The following is a 26,488-nucleotide window of genomic DNA, read 5'->3' on the forward strand; positions in this document are numbered from 1 at the left end:
GTGGCTATATCTTCCAAGAGATACAAAAATGTCTCCTCTTTATAACAGATCCATATTCATTACTTTTCAAAGCACAGCTTTGGGTATTCCCACAGGAGAATCAAAAAAAGCAGCTGATTTGCAGATATAGGATCTTAAGCACAGTCATAAAATATTCAACTTTCAGGTGTCCAACTGGAATGGGAGATTGGAAAATGGGTATTACAGCTATAACTGAAGAACAAGCGCACTCTCACCAGGTGATTGCTTCCTGTAGCTCTGGTTAATTAAGGGACATCACACTGAGCTGAATAATAAATGGGGTAGCAGAGTTCTCACATCACTGTTGTGTGGCAAAGAAAATAAAGGATGAAACAGAAAATCCAGTATCTAAGGCATATTGTTCCCACAATGTCAACGGTAATTTCACATTTCTGTACATACTCTTCCACTTTCTCTCCCTTCAAGATATCAAGTCTCTCCTCCGAATAGGGAGCAATTAACAGCCTCCATTGACCACTGATCCCCAGAAGAGGTAGGGATTGCTAACAGAGATGGTCTTCAGCCCTGATTTTGGATGCTGAGAGCAGGAAGCAGGTGTCCCCGCAATGATGAACTCTTAGAGGTCAACTCAGTGGAATCTGGGAGCATAAAGTGGAGTCAAAGGAAGGAACAAAGGCACGAGGAGGCAACTCTCGGATCCTGCAGGAAAGGTGCTTTCAGTGGTCACACATACAATCTGCATTGAGTCTTTTCCTGTTGAACAATCAAAAAAATCAACTGGAAGAAAACAGCAGTGAACAGTAGAGAACAAAGCTGGCTGATTACACATGCTAAGTGCAGAGTAATCTGTGAAGAGCTGCAGAAAGACTTTGTGAGATGGACTAACTAGCAAATGGAATTCAGAATAGGTGTATGGTAAAATTGAGTCCACAGAGAAATTTACATACCTATTTCTGGTATGATAAATGTAAGAAATCATTAGAAAAAGAACAGCGAACAAACCAGACATCATTACGGAACTGCATAACAACTAGACAAAAGTAATGAAGAAAATCTGCTGAAGACTGTTAACACACAGAAATTGTCTCTACTAACAACATACGCACCTGAACCATGGAGAAAGTATGAAATCCCAGCCCGCTTCACCCCTTCACTGAGACAAGGGAAGAGGGAAGCACACACATCCTTCTTTGCCTTCCTTCCAAGTGACTGTGATCGATTTGGGGCTGCCAAGAGACAGCAGCGCCTACAGACAGGGCTGCACATCCACAGCTTTGCCCTGGCACCTTAACACCGTCAGCACCCAATGGCTCACACGCTCCAAGCGGAACTCAAGATTATAGAAACGGCAGGGGACATTTTCTATCCTCCTGTCAGTTAAATGTAAATCACACGTATATTAACTTAAAGCAAAGGAATTTTAGAGGTGAAACTCTTCAACATGAAGTGCAAAAACTAAGCAAGCACCCTCATGTCTGGTGTGGGAGCACAGTGTCTGATAAAACGTTAAGGTTCAGAAACTAACTTTTCCCTATATAGCTCTGATAACGGTACCTGTAAATACAATTTATTTACTCCCTGATATTGCACATAGGCCTGAAAATTTTAGGTTTGTTCTTTATCAGTGTGCTACCTTGTGGACCATCTCATTTCAAATATTGCTATAAAAGTTAGGTGAGCCAGGTGCCTGAAGCACAGTTGAGAAATGCTGACATTGTTGGTCAAACAGGTCCTTGTTACTACTGCAGACAACAAGATCTTTCACTCCCACCAACTCTGTAGGTTTTAAAAGGACATAATAATCTGCTTACAACTTACTGTGTATAGTAGATCCTCTGGAGTTACAGGACTGATAAAAATGGTACGGAGACATCGCAGGCAAGCTTCAATAAACTTTAAATCTGGTGACAGCAATCCTATAAGTATAGACAAAAGCCACTATTCAGTTTCATTATCTTTGCTTATTTGAGTACTTCAGGAACATTTACTAACATAGATCCATTAAGAGAGAAGTACCTTGCAATAAGGCTGGGATAATATGGCAGTCTAGTAGGGATTTGACATTATTCTCTGTACCCATTGCAAGGCTTCCGAGGACCACAGCGCATTCTGTTCGCAGTTCTGTGCTGGAGGTTTCTTGCTGAAGTAAATACAGCAACCTGGAAATAGAATTATTTTTATAGGAAAATTCAGACAGAAGAGAACTTTTAAGTCTAGAAGAAAAATAAATCTGAATCCTGCTACGTAATGATGAATTCCTTAACACAAAGACGAAGACTGAACAAAAGAGTAAGATGAGCACTTTATTCATAAGAACCTTTTTATATCACGCGTTCCTACACAGGTTTTACTTGCTGTTATGGTAGAAAGATACCACATAGTTTTTTCTAAAAATGTAGTGCCACAGTGCTGATATCCGGGATGAGGTTTTTCAGGATACCAGGAAGATCCCAAATTTCAATTAAAGGAAACGAGTCAGCAGGTTGACGTCAATGGGAAAGGGAACCTCGTGCGTCTCCCCTAACACCTAGGGGCATAATTACCACTGTCATGATGGTTGTTGTCTTTGGCAGGGATTTCTTCTGGGTCACAGGTGTGAAATAATTCCATCATTAAGCATAAGCATGTGGGCTGAGAGTAATCTGAGTTTTGAACACTGAGAAATGAACATATATGAACACAAAGAAAGCCCAGAAAAGTTTTATGTGCAGGAAGGCAGCTGAATCATAGCTAAACATGATCACTTCAAACTTAAAATACATCTTGCCAAACACATTCCTTGGGCCCCAATCAATCTGGGTTCTTTGAACAGCATCAAGATACCCAGGAGCCCCTTTGAACACACTTTAGATTGTATCGGTAGAGCCTGAACCACAGCAGAGGTCACCGAATACATTTGAGACATATGAAGAGCCCAGATGGTAAATGGATTCCCACCTCGCATCAGCACAGAAGATCATCACTTTGAGATTCACATGGTTTATAAGCTTAGGATTAAAACCTTGGTGCTCCCACATTACATACAAGGTGATGTGGATACAGAGAAACAATTCTCTCTGTATATGCAACATACATCACTTTTCTAGATTCAGTGAGCTAAGACAGAAATATCCTCAATTAAATAACACTACTCTCTATAGTTTGAAATGGTGTCTCCTAAAGCCAGGCAATATACTGAAGCTTCTCTAGGAGCAAAAAGGAACCAAAAGCCACCACCTGCCCCACTGCTAAAGGGGAGAGAAAGAGCTACTTGGGTAAACAGACCCCTGAGCAAAATGCTCCAAAAGTTGACTTCCTAAGTCCAACGCATGGGAAAAAATAACCAGAAACACAGTAGCTAAATGCAATTTAAATGGGACTGGAAGAGGCCACCAAGGGCAGCGCAAGCAGCCGCACGACAGGCAGTAACACGGAGCAGTATTTTTAACACACGCTCCACACATTTCCCACTTCTGTAAGGCAGAAACTGCTTCTTATTATAGAATCCCCTACATTTGAAACCTAAAGTAAAAGGCCAACAGATGTAACTACAGCATGTCACTGGAAGAAAGCTGTGAGATCAAAGGTCTCTTCAATACCTACAAATAGCACATTCATTACATAGAATTCAGACAATCCCAGGTAGCAGATAATTTACCAAGTTGTTGGAAAAGAAGAACAAAATAATCTCCCATTATTCCCTAACAATTGATTTGGATTAAAATGTTTCCGACTGCGAATCTGCTTTGCTCTAAAGGCAGGTTTGATGGCAGCCAGAAGGTGGAGATGCCACTAGAATCACTCAAAGCACACGTGTACCCTTTGTGGGATGTAACTAATCTCATGGTGGAAAAAAGCTCCAAAACACAAACACATGCTAAGGAGATGAAATATAATATCTCCCTGAACACAAGCAACACGGTTGAAATGTGGCACAAAATTAACGTGTGAGATGCAAGTAACCCAAAAGCACAGATTGTTTTTCAACTTCCTTCAGACTGAAAGGATCATACCAGCATAAATTCAGAATGGCATTGATTTCTGGAATCACGGCTGTGTTCTTTAACCCACTCCTTCCACAAACTCATCAGAAAAAGGCATCCAGGCTCTTTGTCCTCACTTATCTGTTTCACCTGAAAGGCCATTTATCCCTGATGTTTAGAAACCTCTTCTAATTTCTTGTGTTAATCTACTCCTGAGTAATTTACATCAATTTGGTATTGCATACATACTATCCTTTAATTTTTAGAATTCTTCTCATTTCTTACAGCAACCAGCTAACGGTCCAGAGGCACTTTGGCCCCAGTTGTCCGTGTGGCTCAGGGGAGCTCGTCTGCCTGCTCTTCATGTTCCTGTGGGCGCTTTCAACACCGACAGAATAAGGGATGTAAAAAAGCTCAGATTATCAAGATTAACCATACCTGTACTACCAGCTTCTAGGAAAAGGACAACAATTATACTTAAGGTAATTAAATTACACGTTTCTAAAGCTACAAGCTCTGGTACTGTGTGATTTGAAGTATCAGCTGCGTTATGTTCAAAGTAAAGATTAGTGGTGTTTCTGAAAGAAGTAAAATTCATAATCTATGTTAGGCAAAGTCATTACAAAATAAAGAAAGGATTCCACTTTCAATCCCAATCTGAATGGGATGGAATAACTTTCCATTACTATGACTTCTTTACAGACAGCTGGGTTTGTTCTCTGCCTTAGATCAGGTTATGGATAAACAGGTAATGTGCGAAGGCACAGAGTGATCCAGGCTGAAATTCATCCTTGAAAAGCTGTGTTTTCTGGGCACTGAGCTACTCCATGGAAGTGCAATCTCATCTACTGTTCTGACTCTGATTGACGTTCGCTAATTGCCAAGAAAAATCCCTTATCATAGAAAATAATTTGACAGGAATCACCACGAGCAGATCAAAAGATTAATTCATTTATTGCAGTAACCTGCACATCTGTTTTAACATCAAAGACCTGACTTTTCTCAGCACACACATTTTGTAAGCTCATGTTGCAGAAGTTTTCAACGTGTTCTATTTGTAACCCCAATGCTAGAAACAGTTATATGTCTCCTATAATCTGTATCACTTTATTTCACAGCAAAAATTAAACTTCTTTTTTATTCCTTTTAGTATTTAAAAAGCTGAAAGATTTGACTTTAAAGAGCTGGCAATTTAAAACACATATGACAACTATCCAGACCAGCCAAAACCAGAAATCAGCAACAACTTACATATAATCTTTCATCTCTGCATGAGGAGGAAAGAATAAAAAGCTTTAAATCTGTTACAATTTAGCTTCAGGTAGAAGCAGGTTATTAAAAGTTACTTCTTACAATTATTTTAAATTATAGAGTATATGATATAGTAATTTTAGTATGACTTAAGGCACTTGATCCCTATGTTTCCACTATGGATACTGTTACAGAAAAATACCTATTCTTAGATCAGACCATGTAAGATCTCCAAACCCCCACTCATCCACCCCAAAAAAACCCACCCCAAACCAAGAATGAAGACTAAATCAATTCCCTTCTCTGGTTATTTTCTAACAAGCCTTTCAGACATGGAATTGTCTGGGGAATACTAAGAGACTCCTCTGATGTAGGTGTTGGCAAATACAGACTAATTACTAATTTAAAAGTGTCAGTGCCAGTTACTTTTTAAACAAAAAATAGCTTTCAATAACCTAGACATCAATTTAGAAATACAATAATATTTTCTTCCATTTTCAATATAAAGTCCTGGAAACCTGCTCTGAGATGTATCTTCCCCATACAGATCATGCCAACAGCCTTCTCTGATTTTAAAGGAGTTTGATAAATAATCCGTGTCCAGAAATGTTCGGTCATGTAAAGGGAATTCTAGAGAATCCAAAAGCAGCCTAAATTCTGAAGGTTGTTCTCTTCCAAAGAAAATAGTTGCTATTTTCTTTCCCATTAACAGTCTGCACTTGGAACAGACGTTACAACCACATTAATGCTAAGGAGCGAAAATGAAGCACGCTGACTATAATCTATAGTCTTTCTATGTGCTTAAAATAGAAATCCTTAAGTATGCTTTATAATTGGTGAAGATGAAAACTTAAGTTCAGGTTTTACATACAATATTTTTTTTGAAATATTAATAATATCCTTTTCTAAATCTTTAAAATACACTTGTGTTTCAGATTAGGTTTTCCACAGTTAGACATCCATATTATAACATCCATGTTTCTTTCTGTAAAAGAGAGAACTGACACCAAGTAACACTGCAAACTCAGTAGTTAAATAAACTATAACATTATGAAGAGTTTCAAGTGAGGAGAGCCCATATAATTGCTAAAGATGAAACTGTGCATTAATAAGCTACTGTTAAACATTAAAGACAAAGACCACATCCTTTTATTGTCACAAGAAACACAGGGACAGGACACTAATGTCCATCCTGGACTGGGCTGATATTTCCAGGGTCTAGCACAAATTCAAAGATATTTGTAATACATTCCTCCCTCCATTAATATTAAAGAATAAAAAGGTAGAAAACCAGCATGTACACGCAGCAGATAAAAGGAAAGGTCATAATACGAATTTTTGAGATTTTAAATAAATAAGGTACTTGTTCATAGCCCACATTTTTTAAGAACAAGATGCCCCAACTTAACCTAGATCTCTTATCTCGAGCCTCATCCCTTATCAGCCAGCCATGCGATTTGTACCAAACCTGCAGAAATTCTGGAACAAGGCTGTGCTAAAGCCACCTTAACTCACTTCTGTAGAGCCCGAGAGCTTCAGGAGATACCAAAAGCACAGAACAGACATTCCAAAGCAGCAAAACGGTGCTAATGCTCTTGCTGAATCACTCTTCAGTCTGAGATCCCGCAGTAGAGCTCATTACAATACAGGAAATGAAATAAAGCCAATGGACAGATCTTGTACCATCTTCATAAACATTAATCCAACGTTTGATGCTAAGTGGTTTAAAACATAATATTTGGACTTTTCAAGCTTCTAGAAGGCTTTCCTAAAATATTTTCCCTTAATGTTTATAAAGAATACAGTTTCTTCCATTTGTCCCTGCACTTCCAAGAGCAATTACGTGATTAAAGCCTGTTTCTCAGATGTCCGTAATGGTATCCAGGCAATCATATCTAACTGAGGTAGGATGGTAAATCCATCCAGAGAGACACTTCAATTAACTCCATGGACAGCCTAAAAACCAAAAATAAGGTCAGCTGGAGGCACGACGCATTTTGAACAACTGATGGGGATTCACCCAGGAAAACCACACAATATTTTAGACAAAGTAGAAAGCTTCGAAGGAAAGAAGCTGCTGAAGAAATGGTAACTACAGCAGCTTAGCAAGGAAGAAGAACAGTCCAGATTTTCCTTTCTGTTGAAGATCACTGAGATGGGTGTGGTGCACCGAGTTGTGTACTATAAGACAGACTTGCGTGATTTAGACCTCACCAATGTGGGCTGAACACAGACCACACAGTTAGCGAGAAACAACAGAAATTTACTCTCTGACATTCCATCCCACTTACAAATTGTCAGAAAATCTCTGAAACACTTAAAGTACCTGGGAAGGCGATGAAACTCAGCTGTTAGTGAAAGAATATTTTCAGCACTTCATCAAGCCCCATGAGCAGGCATGTGGAAAAAGCTCAGGGTAACAGTTTGAGTTATAGTACCATGATTCTTAACATACCTTTTATTCAAGTATATGACTAAACAAGAGCTTTAATTCAACCATGATTATCTGAATATTTATTATTGGTGCCTTCACAAAACAGATGAATGCCTGGTTTGCTGGAATGATGATGATTCCTTATTCTACTATGGGGGATGCTCGTCTTCCAGTCCATCGCAAGAAGGCCTGAAAACTATACCATGAAAACATATGCAATGAACATACAGATGAAGGTACTACCAAGGCATATTATTCACTGCTGGCTTACAGAATGTTGAATTAAAAGCTACTGTTTGCCTAGGGGCTGACCTCTGAACAAGTGGGAAGTCCCAGTGAGCATCAATCCCAAACTGTGAACACTGAATTAAAGTCTGAAAATACATCAAACAAGATAGGACCGCATGCAAATTTTTGAAAATGTGCTCTTTTGAATGCATTTTAAGCATTAATTTTCAAACAGCATTAATAGAAAGCAATCACTGGCCTCAGAATTTTCCAACACAGGAACTGAGTATCATTTTCAAAGTACACAGAATATTTTCTGTAAAACACATGAAGTGATAAATTAAATAGTTACAGATTCTTACAAACAAGGACTCTAATATATTAGCAATTTTTATGGCTTTTAGTCAAACAGATGTATCCTAAACTGAGATGTCACAGTCTCACTTCTGGAAGCAACAAGTTAATTCACAGTCTCCTCCAGCTGGAGCCAGGAGGTCTGGGCTAACTCTACTACCAAGCTAAAAAAGCCTACAAAGCAAAGACAACTACTTCTGAAAAATTTCATACAAAGCAAATAGGACCTGGCAGTTTTTTTAAAAAGCCAACTTGAGAAACATGATGGTAGGACTCAGCTTCGAACTATACCATTGAAAATGTTCTGACTACTTTAGTGTCTGTAAAGGAGGCAGCAACACAAACACTCACTGACGTGTGGATTACAGAGAAAAACACCCCTTACTTCTCCAGTATTGTGGTGCTGCGAGCAGCAGGGAAGCAAAGCTTTTCCTTTAGGAACCAAACAAGGAGCCACAGCTTACAGCTCTAGTAATTTATTCTAATGCTTCAACATTTTAACTTAAATATAGAACAAATCACAGAACATTAATGTATCACAACTTGCATCCAATCTGATTTTTGTTCACCTAATTAATGTCGAAGCATTATAATAAGGATTGAGCAATGAGGTCTGAATTAAAAACAAAGCACGACACATTCCACGTAAGAGTGAATAGGGACTACCATCAAGTTTTTCTTCACCTTTCTCTTTAATGAGTATCATTTGAAAATAACTCTTGCTACTCTACATTGAGCCAGTGCTGTCTGATTCACATTTTTACAACATGAATACTTTAATTCAGCGTATAACACTGCTAACCTTCTTCCTAGTTCTTAGCCCAAGGCACTGCCAGCTCTCTAAAGCTGTTCACATGCACACACTTTTAGGGTAACTTGAAGGATATTCAAGTTGCTACACTACGGCCTCTCTTCTTTGGTACTAGATTGAAAAAAAGCTCACATCCCAGTGCATTAGCACTACCTCCAGTCTGTATGAGCTAAATTTATGTCTTCCTCCATAAGACCACTCCAATACATCCTTTCCTCGCAGCCATTTGTACTGGAATATGTGGGAGCACCACATAACCCCTGAAGACCGACAGGGAGATCCACATGAACAGCACTCAAAGTTTTTTAACTTCCACAGTGAATCGCAGTGATTCAGTTTAGCATTATTTTGAAGCGTGACACAGGCTCAGATATTTTCTAGGACTAGGTCAGTTGTCTTAATCAAAGTAAGGCTATTTTTGAGATTATGCAAACTTTTTGTGTTAGAAAAAATGTGTTCTAGGCATTATATAAAGCAACATCTTTGAGTCTTGCTTCAACCATCTCACCACTGTGCTCAAGACCGATGTCCTATCAATAAGTTTATCGGCAAACTGTTAATTCCATCTACGATTATAAGCTACAACCATGCAAACATTATTCTAAGTCTTCCAGAAATTCCTGTGTGGAAACATCAGTGAATCAGACAGTCTATGACCAGCATTTGAAAAACCACTGTTCATTGAGACAAACCAGTTTTAAAAGGTTTCTGTCTGAGGATGCTAAGCAACCTTAAAACAAAAATTAAGCTATTTTTTGACTTCCAATTCACCTGCGTTTTGAAACTCTCCATTGCATACACTATATTCCACTCCATTTGATATCACCGCCCAACAGCCAGTGTCTGCACATGAAAGAAGATGTCAATAATAAATTTTTTAATACTTCTTTTTTACAGATTTGACTCTTGCAGCTCCTTAGGAACAGATACCGTGAGATATCATAAAGCTACTTTTAACCTGATGTTTCTGAAGCTGAAATTTAAAATTCTAATGAAAATATACCATGTAAAAGTTTCCATCAGAAGTACAGCTTATATTAAGGATGTCCTTTTTGCACTTCAGAGACAGAGGGCTGCACAACTTCTAAACAAAACCAGCTCGAATACAATTCTGCTGACTGCAAATACTTGCCTTGACTCTCATGTATTCATAGCTGATTTAGAAGAATACCCTGCTCCGGTCACACATAACCCTCATGGTGAGTGTTACTCCTCATAAAGAGACGTATAATTATGTAAATAGGCCCTGACTCCCGACTTTTTCAAGAAAAAAAATCAAAGACAACCACAGGAGGCCTATTAGGGCCTCTGCTCTTCACCTTTCAGCACTTAGAGCAAAGAAAGTCTTGAAAAATACCAGCACTGCAGATGAAGCTCCTTTACCTAAGCATGCAAACTATGAAGTCTGGGCACAGTACACAACACAGAAAATCTCTATGTGAAGTGCAGCCAAGAACAGAACAAGGCATCAAGAAGCAACTGCATCTTGTCCTCATAAAGACGTCCAAAATGTTTGGACAAAACGCCTCACTAAGGTGCATGACAGAGCTAGTAAAACTGCCCAAATGTGCAGTCTGAGTTCTTGAAAGCAAGCTGGTAACACACCAGAGATCATGAATGTTTCAAGAGATGTGCATAATTCATAACTAGTACAGTTCTTATTACCACCACCAGCAGTGGTCCTGCAGTCCAAGCTGATCCAACACCTTACAGCTTCTGCAGTCAGCAGGTCAGTAACATGGCAACGAGGATCACAGAAGCAGAGCTGGGAGGAATCCGGGCAGATCCTCGTGTCACTGAGCTTGCCCCAAGGCAGGATCAATCATTAAATCATTTTAATATACTGTCTTGCTTGTTTTTCAGTACTTCCATTAGTGGAGATGGATTGCATTATTACCAGCAGCAGCCTTTCAGCACTGCAAGGTGCAGATGTACATACATTTTTCTGCTACTATGGGGCAGTCTTCCTATCTCCTATGTCTCTGCTCATGTGTTTGTGTAACAAAGAAACTGAAAAAAATAAACCATCACATAGAAAACCACTCAACAGCAGACATCATTTACCATCAGTCACATAAGCAACAGAGGAAAAAAAAACAAAACCACAAACATTGCTCATACCAGTTTCCAGCATTCATTGGCTCTTCCCACTTCACAATTCCAGAACTCTTCCAACAAGAGAAGTCTTTTTTGGTGGCTACCTTAAGATTAGAAGCTAGAAAACATTCAAAAAATTATCTGTTGTTGCTAAACCTGATCACAGCTGTCCAGCAACCCAGCCTCAGACTGCAGTGACAACCCACGGCCAAGTTTGGTCTCTGAAACAGTTCAATGGCTTTACTGCCCCAAGTTCAAAGAAGAAAAAAAATCTTGTCAGATCCATGCAAGTTAACTCTGAATCCACTACTGTGCTGTTCCTCCTTTACCAAAATTCAGTATTGGGTCCATGGATCGGTGCATAGCCCCAAAGGCGGTTTAGCAAATCTCTGTCTAAAACCATTTTGGGACAGCACTGGGCTCAATACTGCTCTGTCTAATTAAATATATTTGCATGACCATGTCCACCAAGCACAACATGTATTTGCACAAATGCATCTTTCAAGTATAATTTCAGCATATGAAGTCATAAATTAAGAAATTAAGACTTCCATTGAAACCATACTCTCACTCATAACGGAGCATTTCCTTATACGAGTTAACAATGGATTTAAAGCTGAATACTCAGGCAAGTGCTAAAACACCCTGTCTTTAAAGGAGACGGTTCTGTCAAGCAGACACTTGCTTTCCTACAGTTAAAGGATGATGAGTCCTTTAGGACCAACATTATAAAAAACACTAATTAAACGAACTTCTAGAGTGAGTGTCTGAATTCAAGGGTAACCCCAAGGAAAAACTAGCCATAAAAAGGCATTCTTCATTAAATCAGGTCACAGAATCACAGAAGAGATGATGCTGGAAGGGAGCTCTGGAGGTTACCTAGTCCAACCCACTGCTCAAAGCAGGATCAGCTACAGCAGGTTGCTCCGTATTCCAGCCACGAGGCCAAGCTTTCCAGGACACAAACCAACAGACATACTTTCTTGGTGTTAAATTGAAGTCACACGCGCTATATGCACAAGCCTCTTTACTCCTAAATATCGAAACATAGGCAGTGTGTTGCTTGTCTTCTACCTCAAGAGTAAAAGAATTGTTTAACTAAGAACATTATCTGACATTTAGCTGAGTAACTCCAAGAGAAGCTGAAAGCAACAGAGTGGTGGAAAACCAATCTAAGTTTTCTTTTTAGATCTCAAAACAAAATGAACACACATTGAAACACTTCAAACACTATCGCAGATATGTGAATTCCTCTACCTACTTAACAGCACATTGGCTTTAGTTCTTCCAGTATTTGCCAGCTAATACTGCACGCAAAATCTTTACAGATATCTTTCTTGTGTTTAGTGTGGACACCAGCCTATATAAATTTTTTTTCCTTAGCTGACAGACTTTGGGATATAACAGAACTTTACAGTTAATCGAGATATGTTCTCATCTCATCAGCAGGTTATACAATTATCAAAGAAGCAACCTTATTTTTTGGCAAACTCTAAAAGAACACCTCCTGAATGAATCTGATTATGTTTAAGAATAAATTGAAACATAAAATGTCATGTGTGTCAATGTTAGTGTGTTCAGAGCCCTAAAAACAAGTCAAAACCCCATGAAATTGTTACTAGTGTTTGCTTCCCCAAACAATCTAACAGCATGCTTCACAGAACTACAATCTCAAATGGTAGAATGGGTAAACCTTCACCAGCTGTTCTACATGTCATTTAAAACGTGCTCCAAATAAATTCAAAAATAAAGACCAATAGTTAAACGGAATCCCTAATAAGTGACTTATTAAAATGTGAAAATTAACTATGTAAAGTTCTTTGAGGTGCAGGTACCTAGAGATAGGCCTTTAGCTCTGGGAAGAAGTACACTACCACGTTACAGCTCCAAACGGACCGTGCGCCTAAAGGCTCTGGAGAACAATCAGCTGGAAGTCAGAAAATCACTTCTGGTAAGCGACAAGAACAGTTTAGTGGTTTTGTTATAGGTCCTGGTTTAAGATTTGATTTTAAAACCACTGTAGTCATTTTGGAGCAAAGGAAGAACTGAAGCTCTTAAAGCGAAACCAGCTCTGAAGTGGATTAGACTTTAAATATTAAACTCTCAGTAACTATCAGATAAGCAATAACTTGATTCAGCTAACATTTTTGACAAATTAGCCCAGGTCAGAGCTTTAACAGGTAAGCACAATGGACAGGAAGGCAAAGCTGTGCCCTGATGACTGGAATTTGATATTGCCTTCTCTACCCCTTGCCATCCACCAGATGAAGGAAAAGGAAGGACATATACCATGAGCTTGAAAGGCCCAACTATTGACTGGATGATAAACCACTGAACATCGTATCATTCAGGGTACCAGGAAGTGGTTCATGGGCCTGCAAAACAGAGTTATCAAGAACCTACTCTCATGCTCACTTCATTAAGCTTTTTGTTTTCCAATTCCATCTATGTAAGTCAGAGGCTTTACGCTGTTTAATGCAGAACTCAGAAAGAGCTTAAGAGCGATAACTTTTGCCTACAACAGGACCTAACCCACCCACTCATTCAGTGGCCTTAAAACGTAGCTGATGTGCAGTTTGTGGGAAAGTGTTTAAAGGAGGCCTCAAGGTACCACAGAGCTTCTGAAGTTACGTCAAAAATTTGTGAGATATCTGGGTGGTCCTGGTGACCGCTTCAGTGAGTCTTCAGTTCCCCTGTGCCTTAGGAGTTATTAAATGGCAATGAATATGATGACACAGTAAACAAGCATTTTTCTAGCCTCTGTAATAAACTCCACCAGAAAGGGGCTTTGATTACAACTCAGACTAACTGCTGCTAAATGAACACTGTTCCGTTAAGCCAGAAGTCCTACCAAGATCACTTAGAAAAGAAAACTGTACATTTGAACTGAGGACTCAGTCATTTTCTTGTGATGCAGGAGGTATCAGCAACTGACAAAAAGCTTTAAATACTGAACTCGGACTCTGACAAGGTGTCTGACATGTCAGTAAGTACAAGAGCTGCAACATTCTTATAAAACTGCCAAGTGAAGGAGCACACCAATAACTACTGTGGGCTTCCTCATTCTCTGCTAGCACTCGTGGGGTAGAAGAAAAAAGCTAGAAAACTGAAGGACAGTACAAGTAGTAAACCATTTTTAGGCAAGGTTGACTTTTTAAGCCGGCCTGCCACTGAAAGAACTTGGTACTACAGCATTAAAATACCATTTTTCCCACCAAACTTCAGAAATTTTACTTTCTGGGACTGCTACTAAAAAGGAACAGTTTCAAAAATAAAACTTGTGCAGTCTTGACAGAGGTGCCTTAGGCCAGCATTTCATGCCAACGTAAAGGAATAACTCTCATTCTGTATAGTGGAAGACGTAAAGAAAATTGTTTCCTAATAAACAAATTCCACATACAGGCCGGCTACATTTATATTCTGAACATCTAGGACCATTTTTGTGTACACATTTGTACAGCTCTTAGCACTTCTTAGTTCTTAAGTCCAGACATGGTGATTCTGCAAGCCTTCTTCTATCAGCTTTGTTTTGCTCAGCACCCTCTTCAGAACAAGTGGTCAAGAAGCAACCATAGGTCAGACTGACCTTCAAAGGGACAAAAACCTTTAATTTATTATACGGATATATCCCCTTTCTAAAGGTGACACCAGTAAGCAGACAGCTTGTAGACTCAGGAGGCCACTGGCCTACAAATGACAGTGATTCAGCCATTCTTCCCCAGCATTTTCTTCCTGTATGATCTTCAAAGGACTTTGTGTTTCTTTCCAACCAAGCAGCAGTCTAATATTTTAAAATCATAGGGACACTTCACACCTACTGGTAGTATTTGGCCCAGTTTCAAATATAGATGCAAGTCTAGGAGACCTGTTTCCAAACCTCATGAGTCTGTTCTAATATTTGAACATACTGTTTTCTTTTCCACTAAATAACAGAAATCTGAAAGGGTTCTTTGAGTCTAAAGGGTCTCTTCCGAAAGTTTGCTGGAGGAATACTTGGGGAAGAAGAAGAGAGAAGCAAGAAATGAATAAAGAAGAAGTTGAAGCACAGGACAAAGCAGCAGCATTTTAACAATCCTCGTGCCACCACAGCACAGAATCCACTTCCCTTGGGAGACTGCAATCTAGCTCTGTGAAAAGAAAACTGTTCTCATCAGCTTTGCAGAGGAGACTTTAAACAAAGAATGCTAGCTTGCTTGCTCCTCTTCTTTCTGAGGGAAACATTTGGCTTTGCAGACTGGAATTCCAAAGGTTCCCACCCTAACAGCTTTGGTGGCCATTTCACGAGTTACAAGGCATGTTAAAAAAAGCCAATGAATTCCCACCACCTTGTTAGAGAGAACAACACAAGTTCTCTAATCCAACTGGTCTATAATCTATTTAAGTCTGTCTGCAACATCTTGAGGAAATTCTAAAGCCTTCAGAAAGGCACCTGGAGGTGGATGATGACACCTAAGTCTTAGCCAGCAAGAATCATCTTTTCTCACAATAACCCAGCCCATTTACCTTCTTTTATATCTCTAGTCTGAAAAGCCTTGGCATTAGATTTCCTGTCATTTGAGGATAACTTCTACTGAAGTGAGAAGAAGAGCAATAGTTCACCTTTTAAGATTTTCCAAACCCAGTCATTTATTTGTAGTTATAGTTAACCATATCATTTACTTGGACAGCCAGAAGGCATTAACAACAGGGAAAAAACCCAACACTTTCGGATTTTCATTACTGGGCATACAACAAGTAACAGCGGAAAGCAGGACAACTGAAGGAATGTGAAGTCCTATACAAATTAAGAACAGGCAGGTTCTAGATTTGGAAGCTGGAGATCTTCTGTCACTCTTAAAACAGGAACCACAAGAATCAACAATAGCCACAAGAATCTCTTAGGGCCTGTTGCTGAAAAAATGTCCTTAAACTTCACATAATCTTCAACAAATGCCCACTTCAATTTCTTTATCTCATGTGAAGTCTTCTCTTCACCTGTTCATATTTGGTCAAAACAGCAGATAATTCAGCAGGTTTTGTAGAGGGGGTTTCCCTATAGCTAATCCCTAGAGAATTTAAAGGAGCAGCCTTGACAACTCAGTCTGTAAAGGAGAAGATATTTCCCACAAATAAATGCATTTTCTGCCAAGCCAGAAGCAGCTTTCTCAAGCAGGACGGTTTGGGCCCTAGTAGCCACTTAAGCAAAAAGATCATAGGTGGGTCCCATACTTGCAGCACAAGTATTGCAGTGCTCAGTGTTTTCCTTCCCCGCTGCTGTGCACTGTGGCTGAAAGCAAGAACAGGGGTGAAATGAAAGCTGCCGTGAGCAATCCAGCACCTAAATTACCTGGTACATTTGTACTAGTGGAATCAGGATCCGGAAAATGTTAACATCAGCTAAAGCAGTAATTCAGCAATAAAGTATGATCAATGGTTTCTAATCCTCTGAAGCAGGTGGAGAACACAAGCAAATTATCTCAGATGTTTAATATTTTTAAATTACGTCTTTCAACATAACCTTACACATTTTCAGTTGTGAACTCACCAGGCAATCGGCTGAAGAACAGGATTAAGTTATAACCACTTCCATCCATCATTAATATCAATGTCAGAAATTAAGATTTCATTCCTGAGCTGATAAAGTTTCATAAAAATCACCAAGACCACTTTAGAGAATTATATTAAATTCTAAATTAAAGCATTACTCACCAGCCTGTTTTGTAATACATGAGTTTAACAGATATGTCAAGTATCTCTCAGGTACGTTAAAGTATGCAGTCAACTACAATCAAAGTTAAAACAAAAAAGTGCCTGCGATCTAAGGATCATTATTCCAGACCTGCTGTGAATCAGTGAAAAGGAGAGTAGCAAAGGACATACCTTGGAACTGCTCCCAAAACAATCAAGTTGGCTTTTTGTTTGTTGTTTCCAATTACAGCATTTTTCATATCTCTGTAAATCCAGAAAGAAAAACAAACCCTGGTAAATTATGCTGAGGTACTGAGGGCTTAATCTATAGAATTTACTATTTCCATGAAGGCTTGTCAAGTAGTTTTTCCACGTGTCCATGCTGCCCCTTCAGGGCACAGTTTGCACAGCCCACAGAGCTCAGGGATTCCATCACAGCCCAGCTTATGCAAGCAACCAAAACCCAAACTAGCTCACCTTCACACCAGGCATGATGGAAAACTAGATACACTGGTGCTTTGCACCCATATATTTACTAGACTTCTAAAAGAAAGCAAATGCTATTGATTAGGAAATCAAATGTTGGTAGTTTAAACTATTAACTGGATGCAGGAAAAGACAAGCCGGGGGGAAAAGAAAAAAGTGAGGGGAACAAGAAACAACCAGCAGTGTCCAGAGACCAAGTTTTCACTCTCCTCTTCCCCACATGCTTCCTTTTGGGAATTTCAGCAAGACATCTAAACAGCTGTATGTCAAAATCCCAGGAATAAAGTGGAAACGAAGGCAGTTTCCTGCCTGAGAGTCACTACAAGGTTAAACACATTAATGGCATTCATACTATGGTAAAGAAACATTTTGGAAAGAGGACATTGGCTGCATACATTGAGAAGTCCTATGAAAATGTGTGGTTTGCAACTTTGTTCAGAGAATTGCTACTGTATCCTAAAAACCATCCCACCTTTTAAAGATTTATTTTTATTTTATATGAGCATATTGAAAATACTTGAATGTCCAGAGGATCTAAAAGAAAGTTAGCAACTTATGATCAGTTTAAGAAAAATCAAGCTAACGTGCCTCTAGGAAATCTTCCAGTTATAGAGACCATTATACGAGCAGAGAACACAACCAGTTCAAATTCAGATAATTCTTTATCAAGAAAAAATAAAACCAGGTTGACTGTAGTTTTAGTAGTTGCAAAACTGGTGAATTAATCACTGGTTAACTATGCCCATAATGCATTCAAGTAATATGGGATCTTTAGTGATTGTTTTAAGTAAGCATATTTTCTTGCCACTATTTCACCTGTTCACCTGCTATCTGCAAATTTTCAGAGATTTAGAGTAGCCCTTCTCTTTAAGATCCACCCTGACCTTCATGACCACCACACAGTCCTTATATACCCACCCAACGTGCCAATTCCACTGCAATAAGCATTTGTCACAAATGTTAACCTCGCTTCATTACAGCAATAACAAATTTCTTAGCCAAGGCAGGCAGTATCTGGACTGGCATAAACAGAACCTTTACAAACCTCAATTAGCGAAAGGTAATTGCCCGTTCTTCCTGAAGAATTTCTCCATGTGACTCACTCTGTTCCATACAGTTAACCAGCCACAGAAGAGTGTTCTAGGAATTTCAAGCAAATGGAGGCTGTCCGACTTATTTAAAAGTTAGACTGGTGATGTTGGGGCTCCAAGGAGGGAGCAGCATTAAAAGCAGCTGAACACTGAGCTGCAGTTCAGTGTATCTCAACACAGGCAGGGCCAGGAGACAACACGAAAAGTGATCCATTACTGACCAGGAACCTGCCCACCCAGCGCACAGATGAAGATCAGCAGAAAACATTGGATTGTTCTGTTCTGCCTCCCAGAAGTTGGGTAATTTTACATCACAAGACAGGAGGTAGAGGAGAAAGAGCAAGATCAGAAGACAGGCTAAGCTGGAAGCCCAAGAAAATTTAAAGAATGGACTCAATTTCACTAAACTCAGAAACAGCACTTCAGTGGCTTCTACACTGAATGCTTGATATGAAAGTATCTCCATCATTTTTAGAAGTTTTTAACATACAAGTGTCAGTCCAAAACAGCAGCAGGATCAATGACCAGATGTCTCAACAGAATGGAAACTGTCCCAACTGATGTACTAAAGAAGGAGCTTGCCAAGCACTCTGAAGAATTAACAAACAGATTTTGGTGCACTTCAATGCTCTGCTCAGGTGATTTTATGCATCATTTTGCGTTAAATAAAACCACCGCACTTGTGTGACTCCTGCACCAACTCTATAATAGAATCACAGCTTGCTAAGCTTAGAACCATTTAATATGTAGTAAGTACTGCCTATTAAAATTTGACATAGGGACCATTTCAGAAGTGGCAGAAACATGGTCAAGTTTCATAATACTCAAATTAAGAGGTTGAGAGAGGTCACAATCCTGCTCTGTAAATGATTCAGGTGAGTTGCTCCATCCTAGTTCATACAGTTCCTCAGAAACATCAGAGCAGAGACAAGAAATATCACAAGCTTGAGAGTCGTGACAAACCCAGCACAAGATCATTTGACTACTTTACCTTGCAAGCAAGTAAAATACCTTCAAATTGGTAAGGTGATCGAAAACTGTCAGACACAGGACTCAAAGATGACTGTGTTTGTGTGCATTGTGCCTTGGCACTCCCAACTTCTGTGACGTGCTTATCTCTTCAAATTTGCCTCTTAGAGAAATGAACCTATTCAATACCCAGGAAGCAGCTGGATATGGAAACCAAGAAATATCCTTAAAATGCCATAATCTAATGTTGAATAATAGTAGACTTTTGTGTTGTTTACTCTGAAAAATCATTATGGAGATTTTCCTCATCAGAAGGCTAATCTCTGTAAGAAGTACAACGTGCTGTCCGCGTCTACCTTGGTGAATCACGGACCTTGGAAAAGTGGAGGGCAACTCCCTGATTTGAAAACATAGTCTCCAACAAGTTTGAGCTTGACTGATTTCAGATCCAAGATGACATGTGAGTCATCCAAGGAGAAAAAAGCAGTAAAGATCGCTATCTTCTATGAGAAGTAACAAAGAAACCTAAGAAATTTGTAGTCCAAAACTGGATACCCGCTTGATTTCCACGTGTCACGCATACTGCTCCCATTTCCTACTGTGAAAAGGAGTCCTTGAAATGAGGAAGAAGGAAACAGCAGCAAAAATACAATTAAAAAGAGATGAGAACTTGCAAAGAACAACTAGTCTATGGTGATTCTAGGCCTAATCTGTGCAAAGACCATGTTCCAAAAGAGGGAGATGCACACACAGCCTTTTCAAAACTATTCCAATCTAAATTCAAAGCCATTTAACAAAATAACCCAAGTTACAACAATTTTAAGACATAGATTTAAAATCTGATAGCTGATATTTATGCCTGCATTTACCACAATGTAATAAAGTAATTTATGTGAAAAAACATTCAAGCAGGATAGCATAGGCTGCCAACAATAACATACAGCAAAATGATCCTAGCTAAGCACTTGGAAATATTGCTTCCTGAAGTGCTAAACCAGCTTTTTCCAACTCTCAGTCCTTCTTAAAGAAATAAGAATATATTTCATCAGTTCAATCCTGTGAACACTCAGTTTTAAGTTATGAAACTAAATAGAAGTTTTAAAAGCAGAAAGACTTATTTTCTTCCTATAAACTCTAAAAAAGGAGAAAAGTATTATCAGGTGAGGTTTATCAGCTCTAACAATCTATTGGAACAGAGCAACGCAGAAGCAATCAGTTCATTTAATTAGCTATAAGTAAAATGCAGTGCATGCTAGTTTCAAAAGTATGCTAGTTCCACACAGTATGAGTGTTTAAAATAAAATATATTAGGAATACATTACATCAAAAAATAATCTAATTTCCATCCAACTGCAGCTTGACAGAAATTACAAGAGGAATTACTCTGCCAGTTTGTGTGCCGTTAATGTTTTTATTCTGATGCTTAATGTGTAATTGTTAAAGGCACTAGATATAATCCACTTCAGGTAAGCAAGAAGCAATGTTAAATACAATTTGCGAGTAAAACATGGCCTTTAAGTTTTAATGATTCCTCGCCAATAAAAAAAAAGTCTAAGTCCTGAGAATATTAGCATTCTAGAACAGCGCTCTAAGCATTCCTAGGGAAGCCCAACACCTGCACCTCTTCTGCAAAAGGGATCACGAGAAAGCAACGTGGCTGCACAGACCCCTCAGTAAGGATTTGAGTTTGCCTATGTTTTTAAGTACGGTAAAACAAGCACAAACATAAGACATTTTTAAATTCTCACAGAAAGCCCTGGGACTTTTCTCTGTCACCTTCTAGCAAAGCAACACAAAAGACCTTGAAACAAGCTCATGTGACTTGATGAGGAAGCAGCAATAGGAACCACACAGAAGAGGAGGAAAGAAACACCCTGTGCGATACTTTCTCATCTTATATCTTTTGAAAATAGAGCAGGTAGCCATACATAAGAGGTTCCTAGACAGAGAAGGGTATCAAACATGAGATGAACAATCACAGAAGGAAAAGTAGTCCTGGAAACTTCAAGTCAATGCTTTCACACTTAGTATGAAATAGCTACAAGACATTCTGAGATGATTATACACAAGCATCCGAAATAATGCACTGTCAGACCAAAAGATTTATCTATGAGAAGCTGATCAAAATTACGAACAATAGAATGACGCAAAGCATCATTCTGAAAAGGTTTTCGAAAAAGCAGAGGTACTGGTAGCTGAGACGAGGACATACCTCAAATAAGAACTGTCTGCCCCAACTTCAGGAGAGGTGTTTAATTTTCAGTATCATATAAGCAAATGGGACCTGGACTGGCTGGACTCGAGTCAGAATATAAATGTGGAGCAGAAGTTTGGACAATTAAACTTTCTACAGCTTTTGTCTCCTCTTCCTTCTCCACCCCACTCTCTCATTTTTATGGACAGATGCAAAACAATCAACAACAGGAATTAATGACAAATCTTTGCATGTTAAAATATGTCCATCATTATGTTCATCACCCAACAAGTGAGTTGTTTTCTAACCCTTTTGCAGGGAGCATGTTTGTACTAACATGACTGCTAGTCCAACCAAGTGAATTAAATGTTCACAACTCCTGCCAACTCCAGCAAACCACAGAAATCATAAATCAGCTTATTTTTTTTAAGGTTAATCATCAGGTTGGGAAGAAAAGTTTCAAGATTTCTAATTCCATTCAAAAACTAACAGTTGATACATAGAAAAAGATTATTTTACAGGAAAGAACAAAGCAGCACACAGAAACGCTGTTACTCGATTTGTTTAACACTTAGAAACTGTTACACAATTAACAGTGCAAACCAAACAAACTCAACATTTAAACAAGGAAACCCGAAATCCACGGTTGTTGCCAATCCGACTTCTGTACTCTCAGGCACTGCATAAAATCCAAGTGCTGTAGAAAAATAGCATATGGCTATGATTACAGCAATGCAGAACAGTCGAATTACATGATGCTAAAAGTGACTGTTTAACCAAGCTTCTCCATATCGCAATGAAAACTGCTTGAACATCTATCTGAAGCATCCTCTTTGGAGGGGCAACTTACCTTGTCATAAGTTTTCTTGCCAAGGGAAGTCTACCCAATGGAAAGGTAAGTTGTTTCAGTGATCCATAAATAGAAAGGTGAGTTGTTTCAGTGATCCATACCTGTAGCTAGAAATATTTACCCCTTACTCCTAACCCTGAATCTATGGCAGCTTTCCCCACTTGCTCTGTGTGTGACAGACGGAAGAAGCTGCTCATATCAAAACTTTATGACATATAAGAGCTTATGGTACATCAATTCACATGCCAGCCTTCCACATCGAGGTTAACGACTTCAGCTCTCCACATCTTTGGCTGCAGTTTCAACTCAAGCTCCTTTCAAATCCCTAAATTATCTGACAAAACAGGAGATGCCGCTTTTCCCACCTCTCCCTCAAGGGTGTTTTATTGCTTCATCCTTTGCACTGAGTCTGGAAATCGTGCTACAAGTTGCGTGAGATCGTTAATCAATAGAAAAATCTCCTACTCGGCCTTAAGGATGATGTAGCTCAAATTTAAAAATGCCTGAAGTCAGTGGCGGATGGGAGTTTAGCTAGCTTTTATTATGTAAACTTTTAAAACCAAAATAAGCAAAACCACACAAACCACAGCTACAGCTCTGTATTATTAATATCAGCATTTCAATTTCAGCATCAATCTCTATTTAAATAAACTAGGTTGTGATAGCAAAGAATTATCCAAACACAGGCGTGGGGAAAACAGCTTCAGCCCAGCAGAACTCTCAGAAACCAAGAGATCTCCTGCTTTGTGATGCTGGATCAGCAAAAGACTTATTTTTTTTAATTCACAGCTACTCCGTAACAGTCAAACCACAGGAAAATAACAGCCTTCACCACTGTTGCTTCAGATGAATGACCCAAACCATCAAATGTAACTATGTTACTTACTTTTTTTTTAATGCCTCTATCTACCCCAAGGATATTTCGCCTCCCAGGATGAAGCAGCGCCTTCAGCATTTTACAGTATATCCCACACTTGCAGCAAAAATTCAATGCGATCTCATTATGCAAAGGGACATCCTGTAACACTACGTTTTTCTATCACTATTTTTCATTCACCGTCTCTTGATTCAAAGTTCTTTTTGTCCATTCTCCCATTTGACCACTCATTATCAAAAGAATGTTGTCCACCATGAATCATTCACATACAGAACCAATAAGTTTCATTCAGTACAGGAAAATACCTTAAAACGGCCTTCCAGCACCTGCTTATCTGTTCTGAGAGGTGAGCTCCTAATCCTGTGTGCCACTCAGGCCAGCAATCACTGAGGGATCACCAAAACCTGTTAATTGGACAGAGCTACTCCCCATTAGATTACCATGATCTGAAATCTTTGCAACAGAAAAGTATAGCCTCACATTTTTAGCTCCAAAGAGCCAATAGCTAAGATGATGTACTGGCCTCCATATGCTTTAGCCATGCCTAAATTTCCTTTTTCAAACAGCTAAGTGCTTGCTAGGACAGAAACGCCTAATTTATCTATATCCAAATAAACTCTCTCATTCTACATATGGGGGAGTTACTGGACATTTCAGACAATGCATGTTTCAAATATGTTTTAGCAAGTCATTTTACCAGCTAGCCTTCCTGCTACTTGACAATTCCCAAAGAAAAATCTGAAGACATTTGAATTATCAATTCAGCACCAGCACTACAGCAAACATACTGAAATAATTTTAATCATCTGGTAGACAAATTAGTTGGTAAACAGAGTTCTGTCCTTGGAATGTTACTGGAGATGTCAACCATTCACAGAAAGCTAGCCGAAAAGAACATAGTTCCACATTGCAAACTGAAAATTAGCTTGTTTTGGAAAGTAAGAAAAATTCCATTTTCTTTTTTTTATGCTGATTCCAATCAATTTGAATTGGCAGCTTAGAAACAAACAAACAAATCAAACTCCAAATATTAAGAATCATAAAATTGGCAGCATTGCTGATTCTGTGGCACAGATCCCTCAGGCCCAACCTCGAGTTCACTCTTAATAACACCCCTTAAACACCCCCAAAGGGTACGACAACTATTTTTCCCTCAGCTACCTGCTACATATTGCCCTCCCTTACAGGCAACAACCTCTCCATTTGTCTAACAGATTAATAAAGTTAAACTCTGAATTACCTCAGAGTATTCAACTGCGCTCAGCTTGAAGTTTGCTTCTTCTGACTCAGACCTCAAGACTTTTATGAGCAACACTCGATTTTTCTCCAGCTACATCTGATAGAAGTTGTTTCTCCTCTCTCATGCTACTTACAGCCTGAAACCATCACAGCAACTCCGAGGTTGGCATCAAGAGGGGGATTTTGGAGAAAAGTGGCTTCATTGAAACAGTCTCATTAACCAGTAATCCTCCCACCTGCTCGGAGCAGCAACTGCAAGGCCTGAAATATTGAACAACCCTATTAGGCTAAAGATTGGTAGCCAAATGTAATAGGTATGCCAAACTGCCTAAAGTTTAGCCCGCCACTAAATATTGAACCAGGAGATACAATGCATAACAATTTACTTGCGAAAAAATAGCATTATGCATTTGTACCTTTTGCAGCACTATAAAGAAAGCACAGAAGCAAGAAAGTATCTTACTCTGTGACAGGAACACATGTTCTTCCTCTTGCATCCTCTTCACTTCCCTCTGTATCGACACTGTTCTTCCATATCACTCTACAAAACCACTCTTCACAGAGCATTACTAAACTCTCAAATGGTGTTTGAGGCCTTTCTTGTTCATCTTCTACCACTCTGATGAGCTTGCCTAGCTATGAAATTCCTCAGCTTCCCTCTGAGAGAGAGAAATCAAGAAATAGAGGAGCGCTCCCAGCACCCCCTCAGCATAACCTAAACCTGCTCAAATTTCTCTCAGACTCTGCAACAAAAAGAACAAGCCTTCCAGTTCCAAGCCACAAAGAGCCTATCCTGTAAATCACGAAGTATCAACAGAGGAGACTCAGGAGCCGGTTCCCTCAAAACATGAAGGACGCTGCACAAAAATAATGCTTTAAAAAAATTACAACACTTGTTCTTAGCCAGTTAAACCTCAAAGTTCCCTATTGCATCTGAAAGAATGTGCATTTACCACAGAGGACTGTCTAGGAGATAAGAGAATCAATAAAAAATGTACAGAGGAAAAGAATAACAGGAACAATCTTCTAAGGACTACTCTGGCTCCACAGGGCCATTCTGGTGAGAACTGAAGTGAAGGAATAACCAAAGAACAAAACATGGCTCCAGCAGAAAATTTAGGTTCGGAAGTGCCCACTGAGAGACTGATAATGAGATAGCATATGTCTGGGATGCACAATGTGAAAACAAGTGCCGTTCACTATTTAGTCTTAAAGGTTTGTTTAACAGCACATGAAGAACAAGAGGCAGAAGCAGCCTCTTTATAACTGTCTGAAGAAGGCACCTGTTGCTCCATTAGAACTGAGATGGGAATTTCTTCTCTTCCCACTCCATGAAGCTGCCTTTTATCTTTCACGCAGGTTTCCCTGCAGGCATGTGTGGATCACTGCACTGATGCTCTCATTCCAATTGCCACCGCTGAGAAATACAAGACACCATTATACAGTCATCTAAACACGTGCCTGGAACATTTTTTTCAAATCCAACAGTACACAAATGAAAAAGCTGGATGTGAAAAACACATACTGTTTGAGGTGCTCCCAATTAATTACCAAGCAACTGACCACAAAAGAGACACAAGACAGGTTCCATGAAAGCAGCACCACTACTTAAAATTTAAGCTTTTTTTTTTCCTGGTTTGTGACTACCTCCTGGTATCTTCTGATTGAAGAAGGCAGAAACCAGCAAGCAGTCAAATGCAAGTCCAATGACCCTTAGAGGAGCCTTCAACAGATTCCTAACTTTGTATGCAACAACCTACCACAAAGGTAAGCCAAATTACATCCTGGTTGTACCAAAATTTCAGTGTCTACAAAGCTCAGAGCACAATCACTGACCACTGCAGCACTGTCAGTCTAAGTCTGCATGGACCCTCCAAACATAACTGTCAGATTAAAAATGGTCTGCAAGGTCTTACCCATACGTCAGCTATTGTATTTCCTTATCAACAACATCAGTTCTCAAAAATCATGCTGTGCAGAAAGCATACGTAACTCA

General features: G+C 39.2%; 1 protein-coding gene across 7 annotated transcripts in view; it reads right to left on the reverse strand.

The window, feature by feature from the left end:
• ARMC8 (armadillo repeat containing 8) overlaps positions 1-26,488 on the reverse strand; it is a 66,578-nt gene that overhangs the window by 34,162 nt on the left and 5,928 nt on the right. For 4 of the 7 annotated variants that reach the window (XM_065073090.1, XM_065073091.1, XM_065073092.1 and 1 more), the window contains 3 exons: positions 16,979-17,050; positions 1,999-2,141; positions 1,801-1,898 (listed from right to left, as the gene is read on the reverse strand). In XM_065073090.1, coding sequence (XP_064929162.1) covers positions 1,801-1,898; positions 1,999-2,141; positions 16,979-17,050 — 313 coding nt within the window. Of the gene's footprint in view, positions 1-1,800; positions 1,899-1,998; positions 2,142-16,978; positions 17,051-22,376; positions 24,034-26,488 lie in introns of those variants that run through there. The other 3 variants (XM_065073094.1, XM_065073096.1, XM_065073095.1) reach the window with 2 other exon arrangements.

This window comes from Columba livia, chromosome 9 (assembly GCF_036013475.1).
Source record: "Columba livia isolate bColLiv1 breed racing homer chromosome 9, bColLiv1.pat.W.v2, whole genome shotgun sequence".
In the NCBI taxonomy this organism is placed as follows: domain Eukaryota; kingdom Metazoa; phylum Chordata; class Aves; order Columbiformes; family Columbidae; genus Columba; species Columba livia.